Below are 14,220 nucleotides of genomic sequence, written 5' to 3' on the forward strand. Positions count from 1 at the left end.
TGGTAGGACCATAAAGAATATTTTATATTTCGTTACTTTCTTTTATTTCATCATTCCTACCATTATTTTTGAGTAAAACATAAGTTCTTCTTAAAGGCGGTTCTCCTGCGACCGTTTCCATAAACATTTACCACGTTCATGCCAAATGGGGGCGAGGCTGTCCACATTTTTGCTTGCAGATGATTCAATGTTTGTACTTTCCGTGGCTGATGGAAATCATTCTCCGCGCAAGAGAAATGAATCGCACAAGTTTTCGAGGTTATGTGCACTGGGCGAGCTTATTAATAATTGAAGACCTTCGGATAAAAACCAAATGTCAGAAATGGATTATTTTTCAGGAGAGCATTTAAACTGAATACCGGGTCAATCCGCACCAAATCATCCAGGCCATGTCACCCACCATCTCAGATTTTGATGAAACTTTAAATTTTTAATCCTTCCATATAGATAAGAAAATATACCAAATTTTACCTTCCTACCTCAACTCGTTTTTTTTTTATGGGCAGTTGAAGTTTGGGCAAAATAAGCGTTTTTACATATTCCGAGCACTCCGGAAGAGCTTGTACCTTCAATGAAAAAAAATTGTATCTTTGTCATTTATAGTGCAAATGCAATGAAAATTTTCAATATTATCAAGAAAACTATGCTGATTGCAGAAAAAAATAAATAAACCCTTTACATTTATCTACTTGACTTTAAAAAATTACCAAAAGTAATTTTTTAAGTAATTTTTGGGACGGAAAAGGTACTAAACAAAAAAGCAATATCTCGGGAAGGTACAGTGTTAATGAAGTAATTTTTTTTTTTATTCATATCTACAAATAGCATAGAATCACATACAAAAATAAAATTCATGGCATTTTACTTGCTTCAATAAATAAAATCCATTTTAAACTTTTTTCAAACTTTTTGTAATTTTTTTTTATTCTTATCTACAATAAACATAGTACAACCTAAAAAAATAAAACTCCTGGTATTTTGTGTGCTTCACAGTGTAGAAACGTTTTTAAAATAAGAAATCTTTATCATACAGAATTGTTCTAGGTTTTTTTAAATCTAGATACAAAAATAAATAAAATCCATTTTAAACTTTTTTCAAACTTTTTGTGATTTTTTTTATATCTATTTTTAGTTTGTAATTGGGCAAGTTATAGTTTAGGTATATAGCTAGTAATATAGGTTGAATGAATGGACTAATATCAAAGAAACAGTCCTAGAGACAAGTCACTACATGGAAATGATGTATCTGCAACAAGAACAAGACAGAACATGAAAATTACTATCTGCCTCATCACTAAGTTTGCAGGATACTACATGCTTGTGGTAATTTACACTTGTGAAGAGCCTGGCAAAGATCTCACAGTGTCAAGCTTGTGTGTAATTTCAGATGACTTGGAACATGATGTAAGTTTCGTTTACGAAACTCAAAAAATTGTTGCTCAATTTTTAAATCAAAAATTTCCCCAAATTCAAAGTGTTCATTATTTTACTGATGGTTGCGCAGCGCAATATAAAAACTGCAAAAACTTTTTAAATCTGTGTCACCATCAAAAAGACTTCAACTTGGAAAGCATGTTGGTCGTTTTTTGCTACGAGTCATGGGAAATCTCCCTGTGATGGAATAGGTGGAACAGTAAAACGTCTTCTAACTAGAGAAAGTTTGCAACTTTGCCCTGGCAACACTATCACAACTGTAGACAAAACTTTTAAGTTTTGTCAGTCGAGAGTAGAAAATATATATTTTTACTTGCTGAGAAAAGAAAGCTTATTCACTTGCAGGCAACAATTACAGCAGCGTTTTTCACAAGCTAAAACAATACCAGGCACTCGAGGTTTCCACTGCTTTGTTCCTCTGTCTGAAAATGAAGTTGGCACAAAAAGGATAAGTTCAGATTCAGATTATGCTTTGATTTTTAACTTCAGTGGGGAACGAAATCGCTCTGAGCAACTAAGTATGGTACAAATTTGTACAAACTCTTATGTAGCTTGCGTATATGACAACCATTGGTTTTTTGGACTTGTGGTTTCCAAAGATGAAGACGAGTGTGATGTATCAATCAAGTTTATGCATCCTTTTGGCCCAGCTCCATCCTTTTACTGGCCACATCAAAAAGAAGATATTTGTTTTGTTCCACTACAAAATATTTTTAATATCGTTGACCCTCCCACAACAAAAGGTTCAGGAAGAGCTTACTACTTTCTTGAAAAAGACGTTCATCATGCTGATCAAAAGTTCAACCATCTTATGGGTCAGATCAAGAATAAAAGTAAAAAATGAACTTGAACATTTATTTGTAAACAATATTATTGTAATGTACTTTCATTTAACCTAATCCTACATTGCCTGTTTTATTTTTATTGTATTTGTTTTTTAAAGAGTTAACTTTGTATTGAAAAGAGTTAAAAAGTTGATCTTGTTATAAAATATTGCTATGGTGTATGCATTCAGGGTAAGGAACAAGGTACATTATTTTGTTGGTGCCTTAAGCTTACATTGCAAGCTTACCAGCATGTTGTAAAGGACCGAATAAGTTTGACTTTTTTTATTTGCAAATACAGTATCTAGATTTTAAAAAACTTGGAACAATTCTGTATGATTAAGATTTCTCATTTTAAAAACGTTTCTACACTGTGAAGCACACAAAATACCAGGAGTTTTATTTTTTTAGGTTGTACTATGTTTATTGTAGATAAGAATAAAAAAAAAATTACAAAAAGTTTGAAAAAAGTTTAAAATGGATTTTATTTATTGAAGCAAGTAAAATGCCATGAATTTTATTTTTGTATGTGATTCTATGCTATTTGTAGATATGAATAAAAAAAAAAATTACTTCATTAACACTGTACCTTCCCGAGATATTGCTTTTTTGTTTAGTACCTTTTCCGTCCCAAAAATTACTTAAAAAATTACTTTTGGTAATTTTTTAAAGTCAAGTAGATAAATGTAAAGGGTTTATTTATTTTTTTCTGCAATCAGCATAGTTTTCTTGATAATATTGAAAATTTTCATTGCATTTGCACTATAAATGACAAAGATACAATTTTTTTTCATTGAAGGTACAAGCTCTTCCGGAGTGCTCGGAATATGTAAAAACGCTTATTTTGCCCAAACTTCAACTGCCCATAAAAAAAAAACGAGTTGAGGTAGGAAGGTAAAATTTGGTATATTTTCTTATCTATATGGAAGGATTAAAAATTTAAAGTTTCATCAAAATCTGAGATGGTGGGTGACAAATCCAAAATTTTCTGGATGATTTGGTGCGGATTGACCCTACCATGGTTCTTTTTTATGTTTAAAAATCATAGATTCAGCTTTTAAGTGCTTGGGGGTGTCCAGGGGCAAAGTGCGCTAACTTCGGGGGTGATTCTACATGAATCAAAGTAGAAAAAAAGTTATAACTTTTTTGGAAATTCCAATATTTTTAGGTAAAAAAAGTTGAATGTTTCTATGGGAAAATACATTTACTTCCATGTAACTAAAACCATGTTTTATATTCAAATCTCTAGATTGACAATGGGCTGGAGTATTTCCGCTTTGCAATAAAATCAAATACTTAAAATGTGCGCCTTTATCAAACCAAAGGTTCCCGACGCAATTTGAAACTGAATTTTTAATTAATTATTAGATTTTATTGCAAAGCAGAAATACTCCAGCCTATTGTTAAAATATGGCTGAGGAATTAAAATTACTTCTTCAAAATCGGTTTCAGAAACACTGAAGAAATTGCCCAATCAGTTTTCTATTCTTAAACTCTGATAAGTACATATTAAAACTTCGAGGTGGTAATTACGGTCTAACTAGAAATCTATCATCTACAATCTTATCGCTAAAACTGTAAGAGCACCTCTTCCTCATCAGAACTCTTCTTAACATTTTTTCATGTCTATGGGGATGTATTGTTACGTCATTGTGTCATTTATGTAGACATCAAACGTCAAGAGTGCGGTGCATCCATACAGCTTCAACAAAGACCACTAAACAAAATGTGTGTGGCCACCCTCACCATGCTCCGATGTTTGAACAAACGGAGGATAAAGAAGGATAGATTTGGTTCAATGTTTATGGAAACGGTCACAGTAGACCCCGCTTAACCTCTAGGAGAGTATAGCCATACCGTTATACATCCGTAAATAAATATGGCTAAAGGATACGGACGTGTTTATAGAAATACTTCTATTAATATTATAAACTACTGGTTGACCCCGCAATGCTTCGCTATTCTTTCTCAGACGTCTCTGAGTTCTTCCACCATTCACTACTGTATATCACAATGTTACTGTTAAAAAACTACATCACATATTGCGTTAAGTTTTCCTCGGGCGTCCCTGACTTTTTTTTACCATTTCAAACAATTCTCTAAACACTGAGAAGAAACAAACTTTGAAGTTTTCAGGGATATTAGGACTACTTTTGGAGTTTTGCGAGCACAAAACAGGCTGAATTCATTTCTGATTAATTCAGCTAATTCGAAATTAAATGTGTATTTTTTAAAATAAAAAAATAGGTAGTAATCAGAGATGTGCAAAATGGATACCCAAAACCATTTGAAATGCAAAATGGAAATGGGTCAAAACTTTTCCATTTGAAAATGCAAAATGCAAAATGGTTTTTAGAAAAGCATTTCAAATGCAAAATGCAAAATACCTATTTTCAAAATGCATTGAAAATGCAAAATGGTTTCTCAGGTCAAACAATCAAAATTATTATAGAATTTTTAAACAATTTAGTCATTTAATAATGGACATCAATGTAGAACAAACATATTACATGATGGTAAATCCAAAAACACCACGACTACAGATTATGAGACCACAAAATATTTGCGCGGGACTAATGTTGCCAACGTAAAAACATAGAAACTGCTATCTAACATTTAATATTACAGCGTCATGGCCCCATGTTCAGTATCTGAATCAGTATTTTTTGTAATGGTATCACTCGATTGCCAGGGCTTCTATCAGGGAGCAACTTGACAAATGTAAATTATCTCTCATAGCGAGATTGAGGACCGACAGATATTTGGGGCTTATGAAAAAAGATGAGTGGAGAAAGTAGGAAGAATGTTGCAAAAAAGCATTTAAAATGGGAAATGCATTGAGAAAAGCATTTAAAATGCAAAATGGTTTTTAGAAAAGCATTTAAAATGCAAAATGGAAAATACCCATTTTGCATTTCCATTTGAAATGGATTTATTTGAAATAAAGCACATCTCTGGTAGTAATAGCATAGATCATTGTAGAAATGTATTATATATATTTGTACAGTGCCTTTTAGCTTTAAAGTTGTGTGGTTTGCAGATTCTCTTTTCAGCAGGCGCCAAATATGAGCCTGAAAAGTGTGATTTCTGCAATCAGGGTAGCTAAAGCAATGTAGTTTGCAGAATATCTATCTTTTCAGAAGGCAAAAAATACGCCTAAAAATAAGAAAAATAATAATATCTATGTAGCCTCGAAGTTGAGTAGTTTGCAGATTCTCTTTTCAGCAGACTTAAAAAGGTGATTTCCATCAGGGTAGCGTTGAAGTAGTTTGCAGACACTCTTCTTGGTAGGCGCCTTAAAACTGGGATTTTTGCAATTTGCCTAGCTTCAAAGCTGTGTAGTTTGCGGAATCTCTTTTCTGCGATTCTTGTAAATATTTTGCAGTTGTGTATTTTGCGGAATATTTTCTCAAATAAAAACCCACAAGGAATTCTAATATTTTTATTAAGTGTATATTATACACAGTACCATCGATTAATTAATATATTTAGCATGAATTAACTACTTACAAATCGAGAATACTTCATCAAAAAAGTCTATCAGTTGGAAATCAATATTGTGGTGAATAAGAAAACGGCAGTTTTTATAAAAGAAGTCTTTTCAAAATACATTATCCAAAAGTAGTAAAACATCAAAAAGAATAGTTTTGTATATATCCTTATAGAAAAAGCACTAAGGAATATTAATAATGTTTGTTTGTAAATATAACAAAAAGTGGATTGTTCAATAAACACATGATATCTTTGGCATAATATTGGCTGAACAATTATACTTAGTGTAATTTTAACCAACACATCTAAGAAATGTGTATTTGAAATTACAAAAACTAACATATTCAATCACAATGGAATTATAAAATGCTACGATTGAGCCAATTGGTTGACTTAAAGATACAAATTAAGTTAAAAACTCTCAAAATAACATGCACATATAATTTAGAATTAAATACACTTCACTTATATTTTCTGTATTAAGTTGAACGGCCATTTCAACTTGTGTGCACATAGGTATTTTTAATGTTCATTGTTTTATAGGTACAATAATGTACATAACAGCATTGTAAAATACCAACTTGAACAAGATTCTATTGCAATTTACCCATATTGCATTAACAGAGAAGACAATAGAAGACATAAAGATTTATCCATATCTAATTTTTTAAATGTGTTATTCAAAATAATAGTATCTACCCATGTTTTTATCAAAATTTTTATCATATTTTTATTCAAAATAATAGTATCTACCCATTTTTTTATCTACCCAAGTTTTAGTAAGAAAAAAAAAGCAGTGGACAGAAAATTACGATTACGGTAATTTTAATAAGAAATATTGCATTCGTATTGCTGTTCTTTCCAAATTTAATTTTACAATACTGCCGAGTACAACATAAATAATAAAATACAAAGTTTACAAATAAAATATGGAGACAATACAAATAAAATCGAACAAGATGTTTTGGGTTTATAATATGAATATGAAAGGTGAATTCTGCTTTTATCAGCTAGTACATAGTAGATGGGATGGGCTGTGACATTACTCTTACTAAATGTAAATATGATGTAAACTTTATACACAAAACACATCAAGTATCAAATATGCACCATAGCATTCTAACTAAATAAACCACCTTGGTATTATTTTACAATGGAGGCTAGGATGGACAAATTGTTAGAACTTTTAGAAAATCTGAGCCTGTTCTGCTAACAGCAAAACATGTAACATTATTTATTGTATAATTGATTTGTTGATCAATTCAGTTAAGTGCTTTGATATTACTAAATAAACAGTATTATTGTTTGCATCATTCATAAAGCAGACACATTTCACATAAAACAAGTTAAATCATATGAAATTCAACAGCAATAAAAGGATGTTGTCCGTATGATTTGACTAGTGTGTACATCTAACATCAATTCAATATCATCAATTTATTGTTTATACAGAAAGAATATCCACAAAATATATATAAAAAGTTCAACTTGGAATAAATTGATGTACCTAAACATACTTACAAGATTAATTATCTTAACATTACAAGATGGCATTATAAATTCATTACTAAGAAAGGAGAACCTCTCCTTTATTCAATACATATTTATATTTCGTATTAACACATCTTATTTGACTTCGTGCTTATTAAATGTTTTAATGAATTTGTTATGTATAACTATTCTACTTATAATATATGAAATTTATTTTGAGCATTTGCCTATAAAAGTTTAATACAACTCACTGTTTACGAGAACCTACGATTTATCTCTAGTATAATTCATATTATAGGCTCCGTAGAAATATCTACAAAAGTCAAAAATTTCTCACAGGTTTTGTTGGTAACTATTTTAGGTTAAAGTGAATTTATTCGTTACTTGGAATATGATAATAATAATACAGGACTCGGGGCTCTGGAAAACCACAGAGTTGATTCTTAATATGGCATCGTTATAATGTTTGGAATGAAAAGATGCGACTTATAAGACTTATGAGTTCAGGCCTCACTGGAGTGAGCAGAGAGTGAATGTGATTATATTATTATTAAGTCTAGTTGGTTGCAGTTAGTATAAAATCACTTGATAAACTAGAATACAACTCTCCTGAGGAATAAATAACATATCTTATTTCACATTACGCTAATTACAACTATAACACTTTCCATAACACACCATATTTCCATATGCCCACTTAACCTATAATCCATCTAGCCTTTAAGTAATGTGACATAGTTACTCCTATGAACACCGTAGTTTTTTCTCTCTCATTTGTATTTATGTTCAATTTCCCATTCACACTCCTTTCATACTTTTCTATTCTGAAAGATACATATTGTACCATACGAAAATTTACCAGTATAATAATAATTTATGTAAATACCGTCAAGTCAGAATGTTATTTGAGAATTGAGAGTTCTATTCAAATTTTTCTCAATTTTCGTTGTTTTTATTTTTTATTTACGAGATTACTATTTATATAAATCCTTTTTGAGGATCTTCCAGAAAAGACATTTTAAAATTATAATGTAAATGTAAAAGTGTAGATTCACATAAAGTAATTATTAAAAACGTTAACACTAGTTAACTTTACAAAAAAGTAAATTCATCGACTCCCATATTTATTTGCAATTTGTGCTTGGTAATTAATATTTGAAATGACCAAAAAGTGGTACTTTTAGTAATATGTAGTAAAAAGATATAAATGCAGCGGTGAAAAGGGGGACATATGTATTAGAAGCGCCACAGAAGTAAAGTTTGATCCCGTTTGCCATCTCAGTTGTTGGGTGTATTAATCTACTTGACTATGCTAGTTAATTCAAACATTCAAATAGTCTTTTTTAGGAGTAAGTTACAGGTAAAATGACAACATTCAATGAACAATGACTTCATATCACTCGGTGTTGGGTCTTTAGGCACCACACGTGGTGACACTTGTAATAGTCTTTTGTACCAAAGACATCTTAAAGTCGGGTCAATTTAATATTGGCCATTTGACTAACTGTATCTGGTTCCCTAGACACAGAGGTGTCCCAAGACATGTCCCCAAATGGAAAACAATTCACAGGTTGACGAAACCGCTGCTCCTTCTTTAGCACTTGTCTTCCTTAGTGCCAGAGCCACCCTTGCGCAGATTGCATTCATACTTGATGAAAAATTTATTGCTTTTGTCGGGACATTTCTTGGATAAAAGTGAAGCCACGCAATAACTTCCGTCCACGTGGGCTTCACTCGAAAGTTATCATTACAATTCTGTAACGGCATACAGGTCTTTGTTGCCCTCCTGCTCCTGTTGCTGTTGCGGCGGGCCTCGCGGACCAGAGCGTCCCCGTCTGTCCAGGGTCTGAGACCCGCTGCGGCCCCCTCCACCCCCGCCCCCTCCAGACCCTGCATGGTGGCGCCTGTCCAGGGTGTGCGAGTGCGAAGGTCGGGCCCCGCCTCCTGGCACGCGGCCTGGCTGCTGCTGCTGGCTGCTGGTAGAGAAGAACTTCTCGGGGGTGCGTCCAGCCCGGGCCTGCGAGCGAGGGCCTCCTTGAGGGCAGCAGGGCAAGGCCGGAGGAGCCGGGGAGCGGTACTGCGTGAAGTGCGCGGCGCTGAGGGGCTGCGGGGGCTCAGGCAGTGGCTGGTGGACGATGGACACCCCGTTGCCCGTTTTAGGCTGCGGGCGCCGGGTGCGGCGGTCCAGGGTGGCGGCCGCCTCCTCGCGCTCCACCTGCTGAGCGTACTTGTGGCTCTTGTCGTACTTGCCGCCCGTGCGGATGGTAGCATACTTGTCAGGCTGCGGAGGCGGACGCTGGAAGGTGGCCAGGGGCGCAGGCTCCACGCGCGGGGGCAGTTCCCCGATGTCAGGCATGGGAGCGGCGCGCAATGGGCCCCCAACGGCCTTGAGGTGCTTGGGCCCAAAGGAGGCGTACTTGGGGTCGAAGCGGTTGATCTGGTTGGTGAGCGGGGTGATGTCGCGAGGGTCGGGGGGCGCCAGGCTGCGGGGGTCGAGGGCCAGCGGAGGGGGCCCAGCGCCGCCCGCCCGCCCTCAGTAGAAGTCGGAGCTCTCCAGGGTCTTGCACTGCTTGCTCAGAGTCGCGTACTTGCCATTGTTGGGTCCTGCCCCGGCGGGGTTGTGCGAGGGCAGGCGGCCCAGCGTGTGGCAGGCCCCCGAGGGCAGATGACCGCCACCCCCCCGTCCCCCACCTCCGCCGCCTCCCCCGCCGCTCCCGCCCCCTCCGGCCCCGGGAGGCCCGTGCTGGACCCCGCGCCCGGACCCATACTGACCGATGCCACCGTCATTTCTGTAAACACACCACAAACAGAAAGTTGCAAATACTTTCACAATTATATTATCTGAGGCACTTTAAAATGAAGTGATAAAGTTCTAATTCCACTAATTTCCTTAGTAATTTTATCATCTCACACTGATTATAAAATTGACTGTTCAAAAATTCTATTTTGGCTTTAATTATTCCATTACAACATTCAGAGAATTATTAATAAATTTCATTTTATCCAAATTATTCAAATTCCAGGGATATTTAATTTAGATGAATAATCTTTATGAAATCGACGAATCTCAATTTCCATGGCAAAGAATTGAATATAATTTCACATTTCACAGAGGGGAAGACAGGGACACATTGAAAGGGCAGGTAACAGATGGCGAGTGGCAGGAGGTGTTCGGATGGAAGGGAAGAGTTGGCGGGTAAAAGCGTGGCAGAGGCTACTTTATTAACCGCATTCACTATAAAACAATACACTTACTAAAACATCAAAGGAAAGAAAAAGAAAGAAAAGGGCAATTTAAAAATGAAAGTACTTCCGAGCCTAATATTGTTTTATGATCAACACTTACCAAACAATCATGCTTCTCTAACAGAAGTTACGAATGAGAAACAAAATAAAATATTTTGCACAGCCAAATTTACTTTTCAGGAGTTGTAAAATAAGTTGTAGTAAATGTATCTCGAGTGAAGAGAGTAAAAACAGAATCACAAAGACAGGAGCTAATAGCAAATAAATGTTGCTTAATTCTTTGTCTACATGCTAAAAGAGAGGCAAATAATATATACGTTTAATACATCAAGTACAGTAGAGCACCGATTATTCAAATGAGGATCCTTTATATATTACTAAATATACAGAAATTCAAAAGAAATTATCACTGTCATCAAATGGCCAATCGGCGCCATTCCGTATTTGAAATGTCCCCACCAAATGCCAAATCTAAGTACGTTTCAGCTTTTGATCAAATTGTGATCAGCTGATCAGTAATTGTTCAAATGGTGAAACGGACTTAGGACGGGTTGTTTCGGAGAATTTGAATAATTCATCAAATTTCAACGTGAATTTTCAAGTTCTGTGAAAGGTTTTTTCAAGTTCTGTTATTATTTCAGTTCTGTCAAGCAACTAGCCTATAATGATATAATAACAGAACTTGAATAGGACTTTCACAGAACCCGAAAATGAATGTTGAAAATTGATGAATTGTTCAAATTCTCCGAAACAACTCGTCCTTAGAATCTAACAGGACCTTTCAAATGTCAAAATAACTAAAATGGCAGATTGGTCAAATTGTAATATTTGAATTTCTGTATAAAGCCCCAAACTTGTGATGTACAGTAAAGCCGCATCAGCGTCAATATTACCACAAACATTGAACTTAATGTTTGTGCAAATATGAAACATTGTTTTTGTTTTACGTAGCCAATGGAAAGCAATGTTTTGAAAACATTTGGTCTTGTATAGTGGCTCGACAGCAGTCATTTGTATCTGTATTTACACAGGTGCGACGAAACATGTTAGAGAATACTTTGTGTGTATAAAAACTCTGCTAGAAACCATGTCAATAATCGGCCCTCTACTGAAAGATAAAAAACGTTGAATAATATTAATGACTCACTATGATACATACCCCGGTGATAATGCTGAGAATATGGTTCAAATTCTGTTTTGAAATAGCGGAATTATCTAATTAATAATACTTGTCAATTACTTTTTTAATATTTTTTTATTATAGTGACTATTTAAACACTGTACATACAAAATATGATGTTAAAAATTTGTATAGTAGGTTGAATGTCTTAGTCCTCCTCACTACTCACTATGGTGACCTGTGCTAAGGCGGACTAAAGTTATTTATTTGTTTTATTAGTTTTCTATGTCATTTTTTATGTTTTGTTCAGAGTTTTTTCATTAATCTCTTTCAGCCAGATTTTTTTTATATTCATATTTTCTATTCGCTTCATATCAGGGGGAAGGATGTTGTACATTTTTCATGTTTTTTGTATATTAAGCTCATTAGAAAGCGTTTCAAGAAACGGATTAATATTTGTTGTTGCTGGTGATCGATAAATAGCTAATATTGTTGTAACATCACCCACTTTGATTTTCAAATAGTTTCATTTGTAAATTTAATTTCATCAACTTAATCTTTTGTCGTCTTAATTAATTAGGTACTGTTATTTATATTGTGGATTGATAAAATAATTCAATTCTCAGTTGAAATGTACCAACCTATAATATTAGTTTACTCCTTTACTCTTTTGTAAGTGATCAAAATTTTTAATACATGTCTTGCACAGACATAGGAATTAATAGACGAGAAGATAATGGCGAGGGGTAAAATCAACTGTTGAAGAACGAAGGGAGTGAAGCTGAATGTGATTCGTCAATAAATCAATCTGACAGTAAATAGGCATCTCGCATTATAATATCACCATTTACTTCTTAAAAGTAAAATCTGCTTTTGAATGAATAGACATTTTTACATGGGAGCGCAAATTACTCGCCACGTTATGAACAAATTTGCGAAGTCCAAATTCGGCAAAAAAATTCGGTTCTATTTTCAGAGTCGAATATTTCGTTTAAGTATTTAGTTAAGACACTTTTATAAATGTTCATAATTTACTTCCCAGCAACCAACCAGCTTTGTGTTTCGCGTCCAGACGTTTCTCGATGTGATAGTAACAACTGATTCATATTATACGATGTGAATATGCTTAAAATAAAGTAAAATAATGCTTATATATGGAATGTAATACGACAATTGGGTTTATTCTCTTTTTCACATCTATTTTTACAAGTTTTCATAGTACAAGTCAACATTTTGCCGTGTTATTTCGTAAAATGAACCGATGATGCCTCGACCATAGTTCGCACAAGAATGATGACGTCACGTTTTCAAATTTCACTTGAGGCCATACGCGAGCCCAGCCGGCTCCAATGGAACCGGTATGGGGAGTGGGGATAATACGCTTTTAATCACTTAGGGCAGGTCTACTAATATTCATATGTCTATGATGTCTTGCAAAGCAATGAATATTTTTTGTAGGCTCACGGCTACAAAAAATATTTAGGTTCCCCTCACACCTACCTAGCTGGATAAAACCGAGTAACCAAACAAATTATTCAATTAATAGTAACTAATTGTAAAATACAAATAGTTTAAATTTCCATAATTTTTCTAGGGGTACCTACCTAGCTGGATAAAACCGGGTAACCACACAAATTATTCAATTAATAGTAACTAATTGTAAAATACAAATAGTTTAAATTTCCATATAAAATTAATGGGGTAACTCAGTGACCCCATGTGGCAATGCATGTTTTGTTTGTATCTTGGCTTGTCACAAGATCACATAATGCATAACTAAGGTTATTTTTTATCCAAATTATTTAAACCTGACATTGAATTGCAGGAAAACAACTATAATGCACAGGAATTAATTATTTCAGTGGATTAGAATTTATTAAAAAGTGGCAAAAATCCTACTTTTCTATTATCAGAGATCAAAATATGGCTGAAAAATAATGAGACCACCAACGCTCCCGGAATTGTAGCTACTATAAAATATTGTTATCAACAATTATTGATTACATCCAACCCTCATGAGCACTCTTATTTTCACAGTGATTTAATGTGGCAAATTTAGCCTATTTAAACTCACAACGTTGAGAAAACCAAGAACAACTGCAATTACATAAATATGTAGTGTCATTCAGCCGGATTCCACCAAACAATTTTCATAATAAAACTGATTCCGAAATAGAAAATTTAAAAAAAAAAACCTCCATCTGCAGGCAAAATCCTCCACCAAATCAAACTTCTTGCTCTGGGAATTAAGGCTCCATAGTAACCGTTTAATGATGGTTTGAAAGGGAGATATTGTAAATACGAATGTTAGACTCATTTGAAATGTGAATCATTTTATGAATCACACTGGGAGCTGGGAGCTGGGAGCCTGTAGGGGGCACTTTGATCTCACAGAGAGCAACAACAGGGATGGATCCTTGGTTTTCCTAGTAAAAGTATTAAAACAGCATGATCGGTAAGTTGGTTGAGTGGTCCAAGGTGTCCAGTTCCCACCCAGGCACCGCAGGTTCAATCCTCCGCTAGCTAAATCCTCCATTGTACAAGCGACATTTTCTACTTATTATGATGGTAGGAGCAGAAATTCAAATATCGTCAGGTTATTCGTAACCTAGG

General features: G+C 34.7%; 2 protein-coding genes across 4 annotated transcripts in view; both read right to left on the reverse strand.

The window, feature by feature from the left end:
- Nucleotides 1–8,860: 8,860 nt before the first annotated feature.
- On the reverse strand, nt 8,861–9,771 carry LOC149419336 (uncharacterized; the record flags this gene model as incomplete). Its single annotated transcript, XM_089637970.1, has 1 exon — nt 8,861–9,771. A coding segment is annotated over one exon (783 nt), but the record flags the coding sequence as incomplete, so codon positions are not given.
- Nucleotides 9,634–14,220, reverse strand: part of tty (tweety) — a 281,508-nt gene continuing 276,921 nt past the window's right edge. For all 3 annotated transcript variants that reach the window (XM_089638233.1, XM_089638231.1, XM_089638232.1), the window contains exon 13: nt 9,634–10,030. In XM_089638233.1, the coding sequence (XP_089494359.1) occupies nt 9,775–10,030 (256 nt within the window). In that variant the 3' untranslated portion in view covers nt 9,634–9,774. The remainder of the gene's footprint in view (nt 10,031–14,220) is intronic.

The sequence above is a fragment of the Hesperophylax consimilis genome, chromosome 12 (genome assembly GCF_061612785.1).
Source record: "Hesperophylax consimilis isolate HC1 chromosome 12, BYU_Hcon_1.0, whole genome shotgun sequence".
Classification (NCBI taxonomy): Eukaryota; Metazoa; Arthropoda; class Insecta; order Trichoptera; family Limnephilidae; genus Hesperophylax; species Hesperophylax consimilis.